Source organism: Labeo rohita, chromosome 5 (genome assembly GCF_022985175.1).
Source record: "Labeo rohita strain BAU-BD-2019 chromosome 5, IGBB_LRoh.1.0, whole genome shotgun sequence".
Taxonomy (NCBI): domain Eukaryota; kingdom Metazoa; phylum Chordata; class Actinopteri; order Cypriniformes; family Cyprinidae; genus Labeo; species Labeo rohita.
The window spans coordinates 30,105,944-30,129,507 of NC_066873.1; the positions used below are offsets into that span (position 1 = coordinate 30,105,944).

The following is a 23,564-nucleotide window of genomic DNA, read 5'->3' on the forward strand; positions in this document are numbered from 1 at the left end:
GAAGTAATTTCACTTTCTGAATAATTTATCTTGGCTACAGTACATGTACTCTTTTCTCTGTAATTATGTGCCAGTCAGCTGCTACCTGTCATGGCATGACCCTCATTATGTAAAAGTCCCTCATAGATTATAGTGCATCACATTCACAGATCTAATATGAACTAAGCCAAATAAATGAAAAACAATCGGATTGTGCAAACTGAATTCTACGATGAATAACTAGTGTTTTGTATTAGCGTGACAATACTGGACAGGATGTTCTGTACATATTAAGCACATAAATTCCCTGCATGGGACAGTGACTGTAAGTGACCACCACAAATATGTTTGAAAAAGTTTTCGGCCTTTTTCAAACATGGTGTACAAAATAACATGGTGTGCAAAAGACATGAACATTTTCATAGTCTTTATTTTATATTTGTGCTAGAATTTTATGTACAAAATGATTGCCAACATAAAAATGGGAATTGAGAAACATTCAAACTAATAGTGCTACACCACAACAAGGTAATAATTTCAAGGAAAAAGAGACACTTTATGCAATGCACACTATGCATTCTTAAATGATTGGTGACATGCATTTTAGACAAAGCTGTGGGCTAAAATGTCAAGAGTTTTGCAATTAATAAAACCTCTTTCAACTGCAACGCTAACAGCGTTATACACTAATGACAGTAGCGAGTTGTGAGATTATATGGAAAAATGTCCTGTAGCAATGAACATTTTTATCAGTATTGTTGATGTTATATGCTATTGAGTACTGCTCTTACAATAATTTTACTAGTCAGAAAACAGTTTGTTCTACAGCAGATAAAGTATAGGCCTATGTATACAGTATTCTACCATCAAACAGAATCTATAATCAACCCTATCATATGGGACAGGGCAGTTCAATTTGTCATATACATGGCTTTAGCAGTGCAATAAATGTTATGCATATATATATAATATATATATATATATATATATATATATCTTGTCAGTACTTAAGCAAAGCAGACCTCTTATTCTTCACCAGAGTCAACAGAGAACTGCTAAACAAGTTTGATGACTGATTGGTACAGATCACATAATGGACTGTGACCAATGCACATTGCAAAATAATGTTGAGTAATTCTAGCAACTTATAATATACTCAACATGCCTAAAGAAATGGCTTCTATGGTATGTACCTTCACAGTGTGTACAAAATTGTATCAATAAATTGTGAACATGTTTGGCAAAGAGTTATGAGTTTTTCTAAGAAAAATTTGAAAGAAAAATCAACAATCAATTGCAGGTGTATTCTGATAATTTTACAACATATTATCAACAGTTTGGATATATACAAAAGTGATCAGTTGGTCGTAGTGGAGAGTTTGTCTAGTGTATCATTCCTTATCTTTTCAGTCTTAAACAGCACAGATCCAAGACAAAACACCTCAAGTGTTTGATCTATAAAATACATGAGAAATATATCTATATATAGTATATGGACAATGAAAAATAAAACAATATTTTGGGTTGCCTGGATGTGCAAGTTCATAAAGTAAGTGGGAGCTCTGAGAAGGTTTATTTGAAGACATTCTCAAAGGCAGGGCACTTGTGGCTTTTGAGTTTTTTCATGGTCTTTTTGAACTCTTTGCTGGATTTGTCCCACTTGTGAATGCCGGTGAGAAGGTATTGTTTGTCCACCTTGCGTCCCATGATGAGGTATGTGTTTCCGAGATTTTCTAGCTGCGCGCAGGGGCAGTCGGCTCCGTTCTTCAGGTACAGAGTGAGCTTCTTCAGGTCGTTCTTCTTCAAAGTGCCCAGCTTTACGGGTTTTTTCTTTTTCTGCAGGATCACCTTGCGATCCGTATTTTCCCGTTTGACCTCCTTGATCTTGGTCTTTATGGCTGAGGAAAACAGATATGGATATGGTTATGGATAAGTATTTGGATAAATAAAACCAAGGGAACTGCAATCAGCTTTCTGAATCTTCTCCAGTGGGTGGAGAGGAGACTGAAGATTACATCATCTTGCCAGTAAATATTAGTTTTCGGTATTTCTTCAAATTAAGCCCTCGTGTTTATTTCCATAATGACATCTAGATTCTGAGCTGCCTGGAAACGTCTCCACAGTGTTTTTAAACACTGCACCCACCTACTGCATCTGTTGCGGTCTACGATATTGCAAAGCTTCGTTCAATCTTGCGCCGTATCCCTGGACTGTGCAGCGCTCTCTCATCTACACAAAGTCATCTAATCCCTCCGGCCATGTGCTGGGTTCAGAGAGGCCAAGAAGGGTTTGGGTTGCAAAGGGTATCACTGGCAGTTCCCAAACGTCTGAGGCCATAAAAGAGAGATTAGACTGCTAAGTAATGCAGGGGGCAAAAGGAGAGATGAAGGAATGGAGGAAAAAAATGAGGAGAAGGTGTAATCAATATCAGGCCTGTCTTCTCTGCCAATGGTCTCAGGGCAAAGCCATAATGATACTGGTCTCTCTCTGTCATGAACTCCGTCAAGTTCAAGAAAAAGCATCGATATCCTTGCAAACCAAAACCGCCCGCATTGCCGTATTCTTTTCCCAGGGGGCAAGAATGTCCCAAATTGCAGCTTCACTGCCCTCTGCCCCTCTAGACGTAACTGGATACTAGGTTTTGTTCCTTTGAATACCTCTCTTATACGCTTGGGGCAATTAGTCAAAGGTCAGAATTTTTCTAGATGGATGTATTGGCTGTAGGTGAAATGGTCCCCATACAACTGTTACTCCACTGAAAATAAATAAATAAATAAATGAATAATTATGACTGTTTTGTATATAATTTATGTAATATATAAAAACAAACATAAAAGACTAAAAACAAAAATAAATCATTTTAAATAACAGAAATTAATTTAGACACCACAACATAATGTGTAATATGAAAATGAATTTTGAGATTTGCTAAAAATTAATTAAATGTAAATTATTAGTGTTTTTAAAGATTAACTGGTAACACTTTACAATAAGGTGTCATTTGTTAACATTAGCTAATGTATTAACTAACATTAACAAACGATGAACAATACTGTTATTACACTATTTATAAATCTTTGTTAATGTTAGTTAAAAAAATATATAGTCATTCATTGTTAGTTCAAGTTAGTTCACAGTGCATTCATTAATGTTAACTAATGAACCTTATTGTAAAGTGTTACAGATAAATTTTAAGTGAGCGTCATTTGACCGCAAAGATACTCTAAATGTAAAAATAGGGGAAATGAGCATGAACAATTAAATCTTATACCTAATATTGACTAATGCCAATAAATAAAAAAGTCTAGTATCTATAGCCTTTACAATTAAAATAAAAATTAATCATTTTTGCTAATAACTAAACTCTAACAGTGCGACCATTTTAGTCGCATTTGCGAATTAAAACTACTGCGTGTGACTACGAAAAAATATTTAGTAGCACCAATGTGACTGACCCGATCAGCATACTTGTGTTTGCACTGAGGGGAGCTTCAAAGGTTTCTACATGTTTTTGCAACATTAAGTAATGTATCTCACAGACATATCTCACAAATCCTTTCAAAACCAAAATGTAGAGAGAGTAAATAAGAGATTCATTGTGCAGTGTAGAGAACTTTGTTGGTTATCATGGAGCTTTGTGAGATTGCAATAAACTAAGATGAGTGACAGCTTTTAATGATTTTAAAGGAAGTTTGTAAATAAGATATTGATTTAATACAACAGTTAAACATTAAGTTAATATTAAGTGACTTACATTATCTGACTATAACACTATTGCCTGATTTCGTTTAAAACAAGTCACAACTGAGCCGCTGCGCATCTCCATTTAAACCCAGCGGTGTTTTGTTCATGAATGGAAGTGCGTTTTTAAACGAATCTAGTGAGTCAATGATTTAATTATCCCATTCATAAAGAAAGTCACTTGCTTTATTCCTGAATGAATCAACAATTCAAACGAATCAAATGAGTGAATGATTCAGTAATTAAATCAGTGACTGGCAGTTTTAGTTTCATTTTTAAAGTATCTTCTCAGTTATTTAAATCATTTAATATTTCTATATTCACATAAACATTCACATAAAACATTTATCTCAACATGAATTTAGGAATTTTGCACTCATGTCACCTCTGAGCCTCATTAAACATATGAAAATACACCTACACGCCACTTTTGTGTACTTCTGTGCCACCTCTGTAGTACAAATTAATTTTGTTAATACTGATCTAATTTGATTGGTAACTTATTCTTATTCTGCTGTTTTAATTAGAAATTTTAAAAAGCTTATAATTTTTTTTTTAATTTGGCATAGATGACATACTTTTAATAAGAAGTTAAATTCCCCTGTAAAAATCACTTCAAGGAGTAAAATATCACCTTGTAATTGGAAGGCTAATTTTTTATCAGATTTTTAGATTATTTAAAAAGCTCAAGTGCTCCTAAAAAGAAAGGTAAGTGTAGAGCCCTGCTGTATGTTCCTAAAAGTAACAAAAACTGGTAAAATAAAATTGTGTACCTTGAATTTTACATTGGGAAACTCTGTCATGACCGCTCTTTTGACCATTTAACTCCTGGTTTAATCTTACTCCACATTCTTAGATTTGTCTTAATCTGTCTGATCTGTCAGTAAACTCTCTTTAACCTGTTAATCTTTTCATTTCCTTAACCTTCCTATGCACAAGTCAGCTCCACGGTGGTCTTGCCAGAGTGAAACTTCAATGGCCGTTGCTCCCTCACACAGCCTCCCAGGTGATTTTTTTTCTACTTCTGGGTTAATGATGGAGAACCATGCAAAGCGTAACATCTTATCAACTTCAGCGGTCTAACATCAGTGACCCACCAGTGAACTTCAGGCACTCTGCCACCTACAGAAGAATTTGGTCCAATTAGCAGACCGATTCTGAAAACCCATGAAAATAAGCAGACATCAGTATAGAGATTTACTGCTAATTATGATTTAACAATCCGATCGCTCTCCATTGGTTGTCAGTGAGCAGACCACAATGAAACTAAATCCTCAACATATCCTCTTGAACCTTGACTTATATATCTCATCTGCAGCCTGGAGCTTGAAAACATAATGCTTGATCATTGCCAAGGAAAGTTAAAGTCCCCCATGGGGGACCCCTTTTAAGTCATGAGAGCAGCTCTTCATGCTGTTATACTGTAATTCAAAGAGTTACATGATGAAATGTGTTTTAGTCTGCAACCCATAACCTCATATCTTACACCTCCTCACTTCTAATGACTCCTGCAGAAATAAGCCAGTCTTCCCAGTATTATTAGTGCACATGGAAGGGATTACAGCTTGATCTGAAGTCTATAAAGGAGCTTAGTGTTTGATGAAATAAAGAAAAAAATGGTCTGAAGGTGAAAGAATGATCAATGGTCAGACTAGAGTCTTGCCTACCTCCCGCAAACACTTTATCTTAGTCCAAATCCCACTTTAACTCTACCATGAACTCCTTTTGCACCTTGTGTTTGTGAATGTAATCCTTACAAATGCAGGGACAAGGGTACAGCTGATATGGCTTTACAGCTAATATGTGTAACACCACACTTTGCGAACAATAACAATGGGAAAGCAATAATAGGGTTAGTCTCTGTTGTTCTCTGTAATGCAATGTCTCGAAATAGGCAAGCCACAATAAAGCGCCATATAAATCAAGCCGTTTGAGATAAGACAATATCAGACTAGCACACCACTCTGCAAAGGCTTCACAGATAGATCCACATCAGTAAAGCCAGTTTACTGAACCATGTAGTAAGGAAACACTGTGTGCCAACACCGTGCATAATGGATGCTTCCATATTGCATACTACAAAAACATGAAGCAGCCACCATTTCCAAACACTGGCAGTAGATCAGATTCTAAACACAAACCCGAGCAGATAATGTTTCAATCTCAGATGGTCCAAATAAGTACTTCATGCTTGAAAGCTTTAGTAAATATTTGATAAATAAGATATAAACAAAGAGAGCATATCTCAGAAATGGTGCGGTAACAATTAACGTTCTTTCCGAAATGAAATGAATCATACTGATAAAAATCTGTGAAAGTATTCACATTTCGTCTTTGATAAACATTGCTTAGAAAAACCTTTTAACCTTTGTCCCTGATCTTTGACCTGCCTTCCTCTGTCATTTTGAAGACATGTCCGCAGCCAGATGTAACGATGCCATAAACTCAGTAGGGAGAGTTTGGGTTGAAACAATTCATAAACATGGCACCTGTGGCTCGGGGTGAGCTCCAGTTAAAACGGTGCTACACCATACAGTTTTACTACAGGAAAGCCGAGCATGCATCACTGACCACAGGATAGACAGCCAACTAAAGTGTGCTAATGCGGTTCTGTTGTGTTGAAAAGGAGAGATAGAAAAGCAAAGCTTATTGGCAATAAACTGTACCTATACTCTGTCTTCGGTTTCCATATTCTTCAAATATCTGGCATTCAAATTTCAGAAGGGAAACTAAACTAAAGACAACACTATGTATATAAGCCTGATGGAAAGACTAATCCATACATTTGCTTCATCACTTAAAGTGTTATTTCACAGCGTGAACCCTGTTTTTCCTCACAGTCTGTCTTTGGCAATATCCTGGGTAAGTAATGTAGCACTGAGGTCACACAGAGAGTGTCAGTGGGGTTGGTTTACATAAAGCTTACCAGAGAAAGACGGCAGCTTTCCAGAGATAGCTTACCCATTTCAAACACTGAATGAAACTTTATGGTTTTGTCAGAGGCTAACCAAAACCAGCTTTTGTTTTCCTCTTCAGAGGAAAGCAGGAAGTCACTCTCGCACTGCTCTCCTTTTGTTGAGGTAACTCCTGCTGTGATTGGCCTTAATGGCTGCAGTTATAGGCTCATTTAACAGTCATTGTTGTTAACCATCCTCAAATATAAATGTTCGGTCACTGAAAATCTAATAACAAGAAATTAAACCCATCTTTTTCGTAACGGTAGAATAAAAGACCACCTATGCACCAATTTCCCATGATTTCATGTGTGTGTAAATACATATATAGATGTCTTATGCTCACCAAGACATTATTTGATCAGAAATATAGTGAAAACTGTAAGACTGTGAAATATTATAAATGCCCTACTGTCACTTTTGATCAATTAAATGCATCCTTGTTGAATAAAATTACTAATTACTTTAAAAAAAAAATCTATTATATATAAAAAAAGAAGTGTCTCAGACAAGTAAGGTGGAATATATTGTTTAAGAATGGACAAAATGCAGTTCTTAAAAACGAGATGGAATATTTTGGGTACTCCAGTTCACCCCAATGACCAAAGAGTAAACTCAGACTATGTCAGTCTCTGCCCAGAGGTCAACCCCTGGGCTGTTGTCAAATCCAGACAGGACAGCAAACATCCCAATTTAGAGCTGTTAGTAACAGCCAAATAAAGACTTTAGGGCCTCTGTGAATTACCTCAATTCATTAGTTAAACAGTTGTGGCCTCTCAAAGGGTAATCTAAACCATGACATAGATTTACAAGGGTTAAAACATTCTGCTGCTGCTGTTTTAAGTGTTTAAAACCATTGCATTGTTCTATTAAAAGTGGATTTGGCAGTCATGACAGTCAAATATGTGCAAAATAGCAAAATTGTGATCCAGTGATTCTAAAAGTGCTTGAATCTGTCCCAAAAGCAGTGTTAATGGCCATGAAATAAAATAGCATTCTGGCACTCGACATTTATGGCTAAAGAAAGTTATGACTCAACATGATGACTTAACATTGGCGAAAGATGGACCTCATCCTTAAGCTAAACTACACTGAATGATTTAATATACCGGTAAGCAAGTCATTATAAAAAAATGGAATTGCTTTGGTTTCTGCTCCTGAAAGAATAAAGTTTTCCCTCATTATTCTAATACAAAAGCATGAGAACCAGATTTAAGATGAGCATGTTAAACTACAGGGATCTGTATGAGGCTGCTGGGGAAGCTGAAGGAATAGGTGAATACTTTTGGTTCAAGACTGTGTGGTTTTGGCTGTTCTTTCGAACTAATATATATCAGTCTTAGCTCTCCTACATGCCTACTCCATTTCCAGAATACAGAAGACAAGAGGAGAAGATGGGCTGCAGAATTGGCACGTTCAGCGTGTGAGCGCAAAACAGAACGAATGTGCGTTTTTTCTGTGTAGGCATGCATGATGTGTGTTGATGTTCTTACCAAATTCACTGGCGCACATGTGTTCCAGAATCACATCCGTTTTCATTTCATTGTCACAAGGAGGACAAACAGAAGGGTTTCCTAAAACAGAGAAAATGCTGTCAGTGAAATGTCAGAGAAATTCACCAATAGTATCAAAATCCAGAGTAATTGTGACCAAATGTTTTTTGTTTTTGTTTTGTTTTTTTTTGTCTACTTTGGTGTTTTTTCCCAAATTGTTTTTGTATGCAACTCTTTGGAAAGTTTGCAACTGGCTTTCAACAGTGGGGTGCAGTTTTCTTTCAGAAAGAAGAGAATTCAGACTTTCTCTAATTATCTACGTCTATGAGAATTTCTCCTGGCTTTCTTCTATTTTTTTTTTAAAGGGCCTGTAATATATCCTGTGCTTTGAATTGTTAGTTTATTTCTTGTTTTGCTTTGATTTTCCCATAGCACTAAAAGATTAAAATCAAACCTTTTTAGAAAGACATCAAAAATGTTTGCTTATTCCATTTTTTGCCTGTCACATGCTAATTTGAAGTAAACAAATATGATCTGTGTTTTTTACATTTGTATATAAACTATTGTTACAAGCTCAGCTGGCCAGAAAAAGGAGACAACACCTCAATAACGGGCTGATTGTAATTAGGACAACTATTGTTCCACAGATGCCTCGCTATAGTCATGGAAACAGTGAAATTAACCCTTGAATGTGAATTCTCTTAGTACCTTTTAAGATTTTGAATTTAATTCTATTAAGATTGACACAAATTATCATCATAATCTCTTTTTCAACAGGGTGAAACTCCTGTTTGCCTTTATTTACACTTTGCAAGACTTTGATTTTATTTGATTAGATTTTTGGTGACTAGTTGTTTTTTTCATTTGCATCTATTTAACAGATTATTGTGGAAATTGCACTCAGGTGAAAAGAGCTTGTAAAGACAGCTGTTGGCAGGGAATTCCAAAGGTAAACATTTTTACGTCACAAGTTTTCTGCGTAATGCAAATTATCACCCACTTGCAAGCTGCCGGCAGATCAAAATTGTCCAAAAACTAGTATTTTAAAGCAATGCTGCATTTTTGGATGATGACATCAGCAGTAAACTTAAATCGCCCGGCGGAAGATAAAACAGAGTGCAAATTTCAGTGGCTCTTGTTGAGTGTTACTTTCTCCACAGGCATTATTACCATGGAATCACAAGAAAACAGCGGACAAATGGTTAGGGCTTAACCCCTCGTAGAGACTAGGAAGAGAGGAAATCCTTTCTTCTCTTTAACCCGGCACTGCTTGAAGCTTACAGTGGGTTGATATGCGAGGGAGGGTCTAATGTATCTGTGGCTTTGGGTTCATTCGACCGTGATGCTGACAGCATGTGATAACAGCTGACAGGATCTCTACGGGGTGCTTATTAAATTAACTTCTCTGGTATTCCAACTTCCAAGCCACCATGCGAGTGATCTCTCACTCAGGACTGTGCGTCACTAACAGCAGGCTAGGGCAGATGGCTGAATTCACAAAAGTATCTTCTCTCAGTGTGGTACATCGTTCTGGCACACAGTCTGTTCACTCTAAAAACACAGTGTTGTAACTTTTGAAATGGAAATTCCCTTGTAATTTATGAGCCATCTACATAAACTAGTTGTACTTTCCCTCGTCTGGGACGTACAACTATAGGGCTTGAGTGTTTCCATAGGGAAAGTCTGACTGGTGCCAGATGCCCTGACTTACCTGGTAAAACAGTCCATATGACTACAACAAGATATACTCTAACCTTCCTCATTTGCTTTAAAATCCAGGGGAGGTTTTAACGGGAGTCTCTGAGAGTGTGGAAATGTATTTGTTTATGTTCTAAGCATCGAAAATTAAAATTTTCTGCTTAGGTGCCACCAGTAAATAAAAGCAGCTGTTCAAATTTCTCTCTTTGTCTGAGCTAAGCATACTATCCTATGCTATGAAAAAAAAACATGTTAACAGGCACAGCAGGGAAGCCTGGCAAAGTTCTTGCTGGTGTCGTATTGAAATAACTTTACATTAGAAACAATAGGGGTACTACACTAAAGAAAAGGATCTATTCTCAAAATTAGGTGCAGCAGTTGTGAAATAACACCAAATAAATATATATGTAATTGTCTCTTGTTGGAACACATCCCAGTGTTGTCCTGCAACTCAACTAACACCCTGAAATCAATTGCTACCAGCTGTTAAACAAGCAAAAACCCAGATATTCCTCTATCATGCTTTGCTGAGAAGCCACATGCCCTACATCCTCTACAGATCTAAGGAACACGCTACCTAGAAATGTTCCCAGAACTGAATCAATTGTCAAATCAGATGCAAACATGAGGTCTTTAAGGGGCTAAGAGGCAACAAAAGGTGTGATAAGTCTAGATGAAAACCCCCAAATGGACACCAGTCCCTGAAATAACATTGCAACTGCCTTTAAAAAGTTCAGGTGTCACTTCTCACACACAGCAAAAGGTGAAATGTTGTAAAGTAGGTAAAATAATACTAAATGTATACAGTATACACTGAAACAGTCAGTATAACCTTACATGTTTATCAGTGAGTTCAATTTATTTAGCCAATTTTTCGTCTATATTTAAATTACATGTTTTTGATTAGCCACACATTTATTCTAGTAAAAACACACCTGATAAAAACGAATAAGGCCAAACTTAAAGTCATTTGGACTTACCAGTGGGAATGGAGGCCTTTGTGGCGTTGGGCGCACTTATGCACACTTCATCTTGCGGAAACTTCTCGCAAGTGAGCATCTCAGGCCAGGGGAACCCATACGCTTCCATGATGGGTGTGCATCCATCTCGCACATTTTCGCAGAGCCAACGGCATGGGTAGATGGGCCTCTCCAGGCACACGGGGGCAAAAAGGGAGCACAGGAACACCTGAGTGCCCGGGTGGCAGTTCTTGTGCACCAGGGGCACCCAGCTCCCAGCCTGCTGCTTGACCTCAGCCATAGTCTCGTGCTCCAGCAAGTTGGGCAGCAGCATCTGGTTGTAGCCCACACCGTGACAGAGCTTCAGGTCATCTGGGATGTCCATACACTGCGGAGGCTTGTCGTAGATACGGCCGCCAGGGTACATCTCTGGCTTCCAGGTATCGTACACATACTCAGATGTCTGGCCCAATGAGACCATTGGCATTATCAAGATGATGATCCTCCAAAGGAATAAAGATGCAAGAGACTTCATTGTGAACTCCTGGTCAGGCTCCTCAGTCAATGCAGCCCCCAAAGCGGTGAGCCTTGAGTGAAATGAAGTCCTCTTTGTCTAGAAAATGAGGAGGGAGAGCCAAATACCTCTGAATTTTATAAGACTCCGAAGTCAAAGTATTGAAGTTGTGGAAACTCCACCTCTGAAGCCCTGTAGCTGTTGCTGACTCACACGGCTGAGTTGCTTGAAATGCGCTGTGCTCGAGACCAGGGGAGACTGAGACCGCCTCGGCGACCAATAGGAAACTTTCTGCACCTTTTGCTTCTCATGTGTCAATCAAAGTATTCAATGACCCAAAGAATGAGCCAATATCCCCGCCCGCGTGCGTTTCTCTCACTCGCCTTCTGTGGAAACAGCTCCTTAATAACTTCATTTCGATAACATTATTCGAGGCATTCAAATGCATGAGGGGTTACTCGCTGAAAGCTCGTGATAATTACATTAACCATATTCTGAAAAGCCGACAAGAGCCATTACCTGAGTAAAACATGCACGCATTATCACGGAACTGCGTGGTTTGCCGAGCTTTTTTTAATTCCACACAATGCAGCCTCCTCAGTACGCGCAGAATAACCTACGTTAATAGTTGTTAAACCCCCATATAGGTGATTTCTGTTCACATAGCGAGCGTTTAAAGGTGTATATAATATCACAAGACTTTATTTGCTCTGTGTTCGTGGTCTCATTTGTATTTCAACGAGCCAAATTAAGTTAAAATGTGAGGTGTGAAATCGCTCGACGCATGTTAGCTCTCCTCTGTGCAGTTGTTTTGCTAATCACATTGATGAGATAATGAAGTCTGAAGATAGCGCAGAGCTCATTACCACCAACTCCCGTTGTCAAGACATTTTTAAAGCAACACGGTCATTATAATGTGCTTTTAACTTACACTAAAAGAGTGTATAAACTGTTAGAAGACACGCAAAATGTTTTCTCAGCTCTCTGTTGAAAATTAGGAAGCTGATCAGTATGTACGTAAAACATTCATTCAAAGGTTACCTTTTGTTTTCTCAGTTTATTTTTAAAAGATGATTAAACCACCACAAAGAGAATCCTGGTAATAGTTTTTTTATTATTATTATTTTTACAACATTTAATATACATAGCTGTTTTCCTTAACTTTAACTTAACTTTACACAGCACTGTTTTAACCCTATAAAGCAGACTGTATCATTTGTTACATTTATTTCTAAGGCATCTGCATACCTCTTTTCTGCATATCTTCTGCCTTCTGAGTTCGTAATTTTTTTTCATTTAGTTAAATTGTAAAAGTCGATTTTAAGGTTGTAACATTTGTGTTTTTCATAGGAAATCTTTAATAATTTAATAATAGCAAAAATAACTAATATTTCAAGATAAACCTTTGTGCTACCGGATTGAAGTAACTTGCTTGCTTGATTATCCATGCATGAGCAACTTTTACATGAACATCTCTCAAACATCATTGTACTGCATTACATTATATGTTTTACACACCACAATTAAAACTACAGAGCATTGATCATAAAACTAAGCATACTTACTAAGATATATTATTGAGAAATACAGAGTGACAATGCATTTGATTGCTTTTAAAAACAATCAAGAATTTTATCTTTTTAGTCATATAAATAGCAGCCTCTGCAACAATTATTATCATTTTTTAATAAAAATGTTTGGGCCTTTGAATAAACCATTTTTTCCTGCTCAAGTGTGAGCTCCATATTCTCACTAGATGGCCTTATGTATTGAATATTAAACATAACAAAACACGTGTTAAATTTATGATGATTTTAATGACCATTTTGTCACAACCTGCCAGCATCCAGTATCATTATAACATTTACTGCAATCAAATTCATTTCAACTGGTGACACTTTTGATTTTGTACGTTCTAATATATTTTATCAAATGCTGACTCGGTAACTCATATTTGTTTATTTAGTTCAGCAGGCTTCAAGAAAAAAGGATAAATAAAGATAACGGATATCTGTTCATACTAGTTTGCTAAAATAAGATATATGATGATGTCCACCATGCTCCGTTAATTTGAATTTTTTCGATGTGTGGAGAACAGCATGAAAGACTATATGTTTCTATGATGAATTTGGTTAAACATATGACTGCTGAGATTGCACTTCATCTGTGCTAAACTAAACAGCATGACATGGCCTACATGAGGGTGAACGTATTGAAAGATATGGGGCTAAAACAGCAGAAGTGTCAGGAAAAGGGAGTGCTGCTTATCGGAAGGAACAACGTGAAGCCCTCAACAGCTTTCGGCTAAAGCATTTTTCAGCCAGCACCTTTGCAGAGAATTTCTTGGCTGGTGGGTTGGTTGGCCTGGGAGTTTAGGGAGTCTCTTAAGCTGAATAAATGAATGCCTTTTCTGTTTGTATAGCCTCTGGTATAGAGGGAAAAGGGCTTGATCAAGCTAATATCACACTGAGAGATGCCTGCATGAATGCTAATTGAATGGCTGTGAGTGGAAAAGTGACCCAACAGTAGGCCTCTTAACATAACATTTAAACTAACAAAGCAAAACTGCGGTAGTTGTATTGAGTGCCCATTGGACCTTATGCAAAGTGGTTTCCTCAGCCACAATGGAGATCATTATCAGTAAAATGCGCATGCGGGTACACGAAAGGGTCTAATCTTATACTAACCGCAGCATCTAAACACAGCAACTTTCCTGATTTAAAGGAGAATAGACGGCTAAATGCAGGAATGTGATGATGCATAATGGGAGGTCTTTGTCTCCCGTTTGTAGAGTTCCACACCCATGTGTGAAAAATAAGAATTCTTAATTAAGTTACTCAACACACCGCATCAGGACTAATTAAACCTGTGTCGCACGAGTTCCAAAGTAGCTTACGCAGCCTGTTAAACTGAAAATACGCATGCCATTTCATTTACTCACAACTTATCCCACTTTAAAATAATTGAAGTCTAAGGCCTCGTTTAAAATAATGTTGCCCTGACACCTCCTGGGGAATTCACAAGACTGTATACCGCATTTCCACATTTTACACCAACCTGTGAGTGCTTGTCTGCATGTGTTGCAAAGCCAATGACTAACATTTAACAGATAGCTTGAACTTTCATGTTGGGATGAGGAAACAGAGAGAGAGAGAGAGAGAGAGAGAGAAAAGGAAATAGTCGTTCTTACACTCCTGTTGATTTAGGCTGAGAGATTCATTTTTTATATGTCACATGTCAAGTTATAAAACATGTTCACACTCCATAATCACTCAGGAGGGAGAAAGCAGTCAGCTTTACCGTAGAGAAACCGATTGTGGTTTATTGCTCGTCTCTCAAGACTCAGCTGGACTTGAATTGGTTGCTTAATTTGTGTCTTTGTTAAGGCTTGTCAAATGAGTTGAAGCACAGTGTCGTCCTTGTGCCTTTTGGGGGTTGGCTGCTTTGTAAATCTTTAATTTTATGGTTTAAACTAGGCCCAAATTACAAATTAATTATAGCCAACTCTGTCTCAGTCACACTGATTGCCAAGGTGGAACATAGCAACCATTATGTTTATAAACAAACAACTAGTTTATGTGGAAGCTATGTGGGTGTAGGAAAAAGTAAAAGTATTGTTAAAAGAAAATTATGACAGTTTTGAACGCACAAAAAAAACTTGCCAGATGAGTCTTATGAAGCGGTCTCAGGACCCTCAAGCTGATTTGGGTGATGCATTTTAAGTTGATCTTCGCAGGAGACAAAATTTAAAATATTCATATTTAATTGGCCATAGCAATTGAATCCTGTTTCTGCAGACCACCATATCATCTCCAGGGCTTTTCGGGATAAAGAGACAATATATCCACCACACTGCACCGCAGGCCTTCAGAACGTTTGCCAAAAAGTAAAAGATGGACTCTCAGACATTCGCAATGTTCTCTCCAGCCGCCGGCAGGGATGACAGATTGATTTGCACTGAGGAGAAAAGAGGAAAAAGTGAGGAGCAGTAAAACAAACATGCTGTTACTTTTCTTTCACAGCTCAAAGCCAAGGAAAGCAGAGAAAATCCCTTTGCCTCAGAAAGCCCATTTAGGAGCCTGTCCTGTGACGGTAGTAACATCGCAACTGATAACCGCTCTTTACCAACCCCGCTTTTTTTTTTTTTTTTTGCACAGCAATGATATCATCTAACCTCACAGACATGATTACCAGCTTGTGTTTGAGTAACAGCTCACCTTTTCTTATTTTTCTGTCTGTTTAGAATCACAAAACTATGACAGCATGCACTTTACTTATAACGTTTTACAAATACGAGCCAAATGCACAATAACAATATGACTGCATTTTATCCCCATGCAAGCCTGTTTACGATGACTTTAGGGCTGTCAGCCGATGATTTTTTTTTTTATCTAATTAATTACATGATGTGTCGATTAATTAATCTAACTAATCACATATTAATCAAAAAATAAATCTGATTGTGAAACTACCCAGAAAAGATTATTTAAGGCTGTTTTTGTGTAGCAAGTAAACATTACAAATTGTAGCTTTAGAACGAAATATTTTATTTGATTCAGCATAAAATTTATTACACATTAACATTTAGGCTGCAACAGCTTAACGTGAACTATGGAACATAAAAGAAGATCATTTGAGAAACATCTCAGTATATTTTGTTCATATAGTGAAAGTCACGGTAACCAAAACAGCTTTGTTGCCAACAGTCTTCCAAATACTTTCTTTTTATTCCACAAAAGAAAGGTTTGAAACGACATGAGGGTGAGATAAATGATGACAAAATGGGTGAACTATCCCTTTAATGTTTTTATTATTATTATTAGTAGTAGTAGTAGTAGTAGTATTATTATATTTATTTATTTATTTTTTTTTTTGTATATGTATGGGGGCGGGGCCAGCGCGTTAACTGTGTAAAAATATTTTAACCGCGGTATTTTTTTCATAACTAATTAATTATGTTAACACGTTAAACTGACAGTCCTACTTTAAATATATTTATTTGTAAAACCGTGGTTTTCAGAAAAAAGGGTTCCAAACAACAGGGATTAAACATTGTTAAATGTAAATAATGAAATTCAACCAACCATTTAGGCTGATCATAAATAAAGGAGTTTCTTGAGTTTTGAGTTATTAGCCTACATATTTTAATCACAGGGGGCACTCATATCGAACCAGTTTTACGATCCAAAGAGGAACACCGCAAACTGAGTCCTTACCAAATCCATGTCAGAACATCTTAATAAATATGGGGAACGAGTTGGTGACTGGGAGGGAATGCTGGGGCTTAGAGCCATTTTGACATCCATCTGTTTATAATTACAGGAACCTCATGCCACCAAAGAACACACTTTTTCCTCCTCTGTATTTTACCACTGAAACATATTTTCATCTGTAAATCATATTCAGCTGGTTTGTTGTTTTATTTCCTTCTTCAATATAAGTGCTTCAGTATTCCTTAAGGGTTTATTGTTTAATTTGATTTTAATGGGACAAACTTTCAAATGTGGTTCTCAAAAAAATTGACCTCGACAATTAGTTTGTCTTTTTTAATTTCCTTCAAAATCTGTTTTGATGCATTACATGTACATACAGTACAGTGGTGTCGGTTGTAAAAAGCATGTAAATAATCATTATGATCTATAAATTAAACAGCATAATTATAAGACTTACAGATCGAAACCACAATAACTTTTTTTCACCCATGGCTCTGAGACCTCCAGCACAAAGAAGGGCTAAAGTAAAAGGAATTAGGTCAGCTGATGCATGACATTCACCAGACATAGAAACATGTGTTGCGGTGGCTCTGTGACTTCATGCATGGGCAGAGACATTTGTCCAGCTCTGCAGCCTCAAGGCTCTCATCTTTCTTTTGCACGCTACTCAGTATGAGGCTAAACAGGGCTCTTGGGACACCCTGTTTAACATCAGCACATATAAGACATCACATAAACAACATTTCACAGTGATGTTAGCTTAAATGAGTGCCAGACATATAAGCTGTCATTCCAGCGCATTTAATTGTGAATCACTGTTCGCCTGAGACTATTAGCGAGTAAGTAAATTACTACAAATCTTCCACTGCTAACTGCAAGCGTTCAGTAGATTTATTTTGTAATCAGTTGAGATCTGCTGTGAAATTAGTGCCTTTAATGAAAGAAATTATAACCCCTAATGGCCCTCAAATTTAGTGGCTGCTGATTATGGCAGATAAGACTATTTGTGTGGCACGTACACAGTAGTTTGATGAACTGAACAGAATGGAACTGGCATTGTGTTCTTTATAACAAAGAGTTAAGCCATTGGCACTGAGAGCAACACCTCACTGGTGACCATTTGTAAACAAAATGGGAATCTGTCCATCTCTATGCATTTCTTTTTTCACAAAGCAGCCTTAATGTGGTCTCATCAGGAACTCATTGCATTTTAACGAGGAAGACATGGTGTGTTGCATTTAGTTATTCCAACCACTGAATAATCTTTCCTTTCAGAACCTCCACATTTTACCCAGAAGTCGTTTGCCTGTTTACTGCAACATGGATTTGAAATCTTTTTTTTTTTTTTTTACAATACATTATATCAGTATCCCAACTAACAAAAAACATTCTCATTTTCTCTCAAAGTTACAAATAAAACATTCTCATAGTAACATTTATTTTTATGTTACATTAAATTTTGTTACAAACATAGTAATAACACTTTACAATAAGGTTCATTAGTTAACATTTGTTTATACATTAGTTAACATGAACTAAGAATGAACAATACTTCTACAGCATTTAATAAACTTAGTTAATGGTAATTTCAGCATTTACTAATGCATTATTAAAAGCACAAGTTGTGCTTGTTAACATTAGTTAATGCACTGTGAACTAACATAAAGAACTGTATTTTTGTTAAATAACATTAACAAAGATTAATAAATAGTGTAATAAATGTATTGTTCCTTGTTTATGTTAGTTAATACATTAACTAATGTTAACAAATGACACGTTATTGTGAAATGTTACCAACTAATCATTCTTTCAGCGTTATCAGGCTTAATAAACATTCAAGTTTAGCATGTAAACATTATCCATACTTTGTTATTGTAAAGTTCTTTAAACATTAATACGGGTCAGTTTGAACAGTTTTGTTTTAAATAACTCTATGACTTTATGAACAAACAGCAATTTAACACTATTAAAATTAAATCATCATGCTTAAAAGTCATTTTATTTTTTTTTTATTTCATTTAATTTGTTTAGTTAACAGGGACATTGTACATTCATAAAACATTCCTGTAAATGTACCAGAATTACCCAAAGGCAGTTTTTCATCCGTAGTTCCAGGACAGAATGTTACAGAATGCTGCATTTTTATTACGCTGCTTGATGTACGTATTCCGGATGTTCAGAATTCAAATATCTGGGGAGTGTCGCTATAGGTTAATGCTGTATCGTGTTGGAAACATCCCCTACACTAAACCCAACCCTAAACCTAGCCGATAGTTTTAACAAATGCAAAATTTATATAAAAACGCATTTGTTGATGCAGCCGTGCTATTTTAACTTGCTTATGCGGATTTGGCCTGTTTTGTTGAACCGTAGTTTCACGGGGTTCGTACCAGAGCTTTTCATCTCTCAAGTTCAACGCCATATTGCGTGAGCTACCGAACAAACTTACTGAATTAGAAAACTCATGCATATGAAGCTGTATGTGTGATGACAATGTTCAAAAGTATCAGTTTTCAAATCGCGGAGGATGTTAAAATTGTTTTGAAGTCATAACACAATATTCTGCTAGTAATTGTGTGAAAATTAAGCTTTATTAATCAAAACTCTGTACCTGTAAATCATACTTTGTGTGAAATGGAATTAAAGTTGTCGGAGTTGTACTGCCTCTAGTGTTAATTTCAGCTGGAAACTGCAGTGATTCGTACACATAGGTACGTATTTTCAGTTTTGCAGAAATGTATATAGAGGCACATATTTCCAGTGACCTTAATGTTGGCATTTAAAGTGTGGATCGAATGTGAAATATAAGTACTTCACCCATTCGTGATTCATTCATATCTGTTTCTGATTTTTGACCAACATGTATGGTATACCAGTGTGGATGTATGATTAATGATAGGTCCAGGTGCTGCTAAGAATGAAGTGGAGGCCAGGAAGAGGGAGGTCACCTGCCTGGTGCCAAAGTTCCCAGAGAAAACAGCGTTCGGTTCCTTGACAGGCTGGATGTGACAGGAAAAGGGAGGGTTTTCCAGCCCGCAAGCTTCATGGGAGTGCTGCCTCCACCGGTGCGCACTAGGTCATCCCCTCGTCTCAACTGACTGTCAAAAGAATGTGAGTTTTGGCAGCCCATGGGCAACATGATGCCATTAAGTGCGGTTCTAATCGGACTTGTCTGGTCAAGACCGTTCCAATGATTACACTTAATCGTGGTCTCTAAATCTATAGGCTACACGGGAACCTAAAACTGTTAGGATATAAAATGTTTGGCAGTGATTTCATGTATTTTTTTTCGCCCCTAGGAGCTTATTCCACGGAGAGCATTTCAAGGCACTGGAAAAGCAATTAAATCAAACATGGGTGAGTGACTACAGGACAAATGCCTCGTCAGCACTTCTCAACATAGCCAGAGAAAGCTAGGCGACTTTTTGAGGGAAGGGGCACTGAAAAAAAAAATGGTCGAAGGAGAACCCAAACAAAGAGAAGGAGAGCGAGAAACCAAGAAAAGGAGAGTATATGAAGAGGACCCCCTTCAAATTTGGGGTCAGACACAGAGTTTGACCTTTGACCTCACAGTTCACATCAGCCCATAAATGCCATCCATGGCCAAAGACAATGTAACAATTTGTCTTTTCAATTATCTGTCACTCACTCGAAACCTAGAGCCTTTCAGGGGGCGTATATGGTTTCTTTCTCCATTCCTATTTATTTATTTATCTTGAATGGCAAAAGTGGGGGTCGTCTGGACCCTGGAAAAATGGGCTCTTTGTCTAAGTTGGTTTCGCATCTACCCCCTCCGCTGTTCACTACCATATTCAATCCTTCTCACTTTATGCCTGGGGTCTACCCTATGTAGACTCTACCCTTGGGTCATTTTAAGGTGGATTTCAAACTTATCAAAAAGGCTTTTATTTCCCTTAAATCCCAGCCTGTGAGATACAAGACTGTGTATTGTAATAATCAGGAATTTAGGATATAATCTTGTTTTTTCTCAGCATTATCTAAACAGATGAACACATTTGTCCATTTGTTTTCTTCCACATCTTGTATCATGCTCTTCTTGTATACAATCAAACTGTCTTGAATTGCGTCATTTAAACTGTGAGGACACTCCAAATTCACAGTCGTTGCCAAATCTATCGTTTAAACCTGCAAAGACAGTTGCTTGGCTTGTTTTTCAGTCTAAACATGTACTGGAGTTCATAAATCTTTAGATGGCTACATTCATCTCACTTGATGCTAAGAGAAGGAATTCAAAATTATATTCATTATTGCTTCACAAGACAAATATACTTGTCACCCAATGAGTTGAGATGAAAGAGGAAAAACATTTCTTTTGTTATTCCATTTTCTTTGCTTATATCAATAGAAGTGTTTTCAAGTGAAAGTAATTAGAAGAAAATGAAAGACAACATGCTTGTTTGCTTGCTTAGGAACAGCTTGACATGCTGGTAATTGAAACAAAATATTTATCAAAAACATTCAGTTGGTATTAAAATGGACACAGATTTGTGAGTCAAAAAAAAAGTTCTGGCTTCTATATAATCACGTGTGCAAAGATGAGCTATTTATCTTCAGATATCAAGAGCGTGATGTCGCTTTTTTGCTTTGTTTCCTCCCTGTGCTGCTTGTTAAAATCTCTCAGTTCTGTTCTTATCCACATCCTTCCATTTATGGGGATCAGATCTTACTGTAAATATAATCAGAAGATTGAAAGCCTTGGAAACATGCTACATTCCTTTTACACAACTTACCAAAGTCATACATGAGATTGATGTAGTTTGTCTTATAAAATTCAAATTTGGAGAGGCTGTTTGTATTTTGAGATTTTAAACTTCAGTTTTATCTCTGTGTCATCAAATTTATTTTAATACAGTTCTCTGCTTCCTTGTAAAACTACTTATAGGTTACTGATCCAGCATAAATCAGAATATATTTTTGGAAAAAGCATGCATAGACATTTTCTAAAAGAGTCTTATGCATGATAAAAAATGAAACATATTTTTTATGACCCTGATGAGGAGGTCTTGACAATGAGCTGGCAGAAAAATGTTGTGTCCTTGTTTGGAGAAGAAATGTCTTTAAGGAATATAAAGGCATTCCAGAGAAATATCTGGTACAGATACTGTTACAGCTGAGATAGAGTGATAAACGCACTCTGAGACACAAAGTCTCTTTGCTAGATACCTCAGTGTTTAAACACAGCATATTCAAAATGAAATGAATATGACTGTACTGAACATATCTGCAACCTTAATGCCTTCGGTAATCAAATCCAGAGGACAGAAAATATGTTTTGAATTTGCACTGTTTAATATTTGTTAGTTCTGGAGGGGAAAAAACACTTTTTATTGAGCAAGCAATTTCTTTTCAACACCTTCAGCCTTGCTTCTCATGAATCACATAATTTTGAGAAGAACAAATAATAAAAGTATAGTCATTTGGGAGAAAAGCCAATAAAGTTCAAAACCCTGCTAAACAGCCCTGATTAACAACTAGTTTCAACTGTCTAAGGCACGCTTTTCTATTCATTGCTGAACAACTGTGTCAAACATCACACATTTAGGGGTTACTATTAATGTTTATAAAATGATTAAAAAAAACACAATTTGTTGAGTCAACGTAAAATGATTTGTTACCCTGCTGCCTTAAAATTTTTGTGTACTAAGTGACAACTTAAATATATTTAGTTGACTAAACTAAGAATTGGTTTGTTAAACTTAAAAGCTGGGTTTGTTACCCAGCTGCCCTAAAATGTTAAGTTGAATCAACTCAAATATCCAAGTTGTCACTTAGTACAGCGTAACATTTCAAGTTGACTGAACATAAAAATTTAAGGCAGCGGGGTAACAAATTATTTAAAGTTGACTCAACAAATATTTTTTTACAGTGCGGTCACAAGGGTCAGTTTTTTTAAACTGAGATTTATACATCATCTGAAAGCTGAAAAATAAGCTTTTCATTGATGTGTGATTTGTTAGGATAGGACAAGATTTGGCTGAGATACAGCTATTTGAGAATCTGAGGGTGCAAAAAAAATGGAGAAAATCACCTTTAAAGTTCAAATTAAGTTCTTAGCAATGCATATTACTAATCAAAAATTAAGTTTTGCTATATTTGTGGTACAATATTTACAAAATATCTTCATGGAACATGATTTTTACTTAATATCCTAATGAATTTTGGCATAAAAGAAAACTCAATAATTTTGACCCATACAATGTATTGTTGGCTATTGCTAAACATATACCAGTGTTACTTAAAGGGGTAATCGGATGCTAAGTTCACTTTTTCTTGTTGTTTTCATTAATGTGTGTTGGCAGTGTATGTACAATTCTACCCTATAATGATAAAAATATCCCCTTTTTCAAATCGAGCCGTTCTCAGATGCCTGTCGGTGTGCCGTCACACCCACAGAGGCCGCTCCCACGATAGTTGATTGACATGAGCTCGTACCTCAGACCAGCTGTCACAGTCCAGTAACTTTCCTTGTTTTGATGCCGAAGCAGCGATGTAAGTTAGACAAGAATATCTCTGATTGAGCGATTGAGGTGTTGTGTATCCGTCTATGTTCGCGTGAATCATTCATGATCCAGCTTCACTTCCAGCAGAAGTGTGTATAAGCATTTTTTTATGAATCTTTGCGATCGGCTTTCCTTATAACGTGGTAGTTAGAAAGTTTAGCGGCTAAACACGGCTAAAGTAAACAAGATCGTCATTCCACAGCGAGAAGAGAGGGGCAGGGCGAGCAGAGCTCATTTGCATTTAAAGGAACAACCCCTTAGAATGAGATGACTTTTGCTGAGCTCATTTTGACAAGGTAAAAAGGGTGTTGTTTTACAAAACCATTGAGAATTTTTAATCAAAGTATATTAGAAACTTTTCATTAAGACCCTAAAGAATCATATCAACTTGTGGAAAATGGGCATCCGATGACCCCTTTAAGTGTTTATGTGATGATTTTGCAGCATTGATCTTAGTGTGTACATTTGTAGAGAATGAAAGACGAAACAATT

The 23,564-nt window shown here is 36.8% G+C and overlaps 1 protein-coding gene across 1 annotated transcript; it reads right to left on the bottom strand.

The window, feature by feature from the left end:
• Positions 1-393: 393 nt before the first annotated feature.
• On the bottom strand, positions 394-11,778 carry sfrp1a (secreted frizzled-related protein 1a). Its single transcript, XM_051111195.1, has 3 exons — positions 10,846-11,778; positions 8,168-8,248; positions 394-1,877 (listed from the first exon to the last, which is right to left on the bottom strand). Exons 1-3 carry the CDS (start codon positions 11,357-11,359, stop codon positions 1,552-1,554), a joined length of 921 nt encoding a protein of 306 aa, XP_050967152.1. The 5' UTR covers positions 11,360-11,778; the 3' UTR covers positions 394-1,551.
• Positions 11,779-23,564: the final 11,786 nt, after the last annotated feature.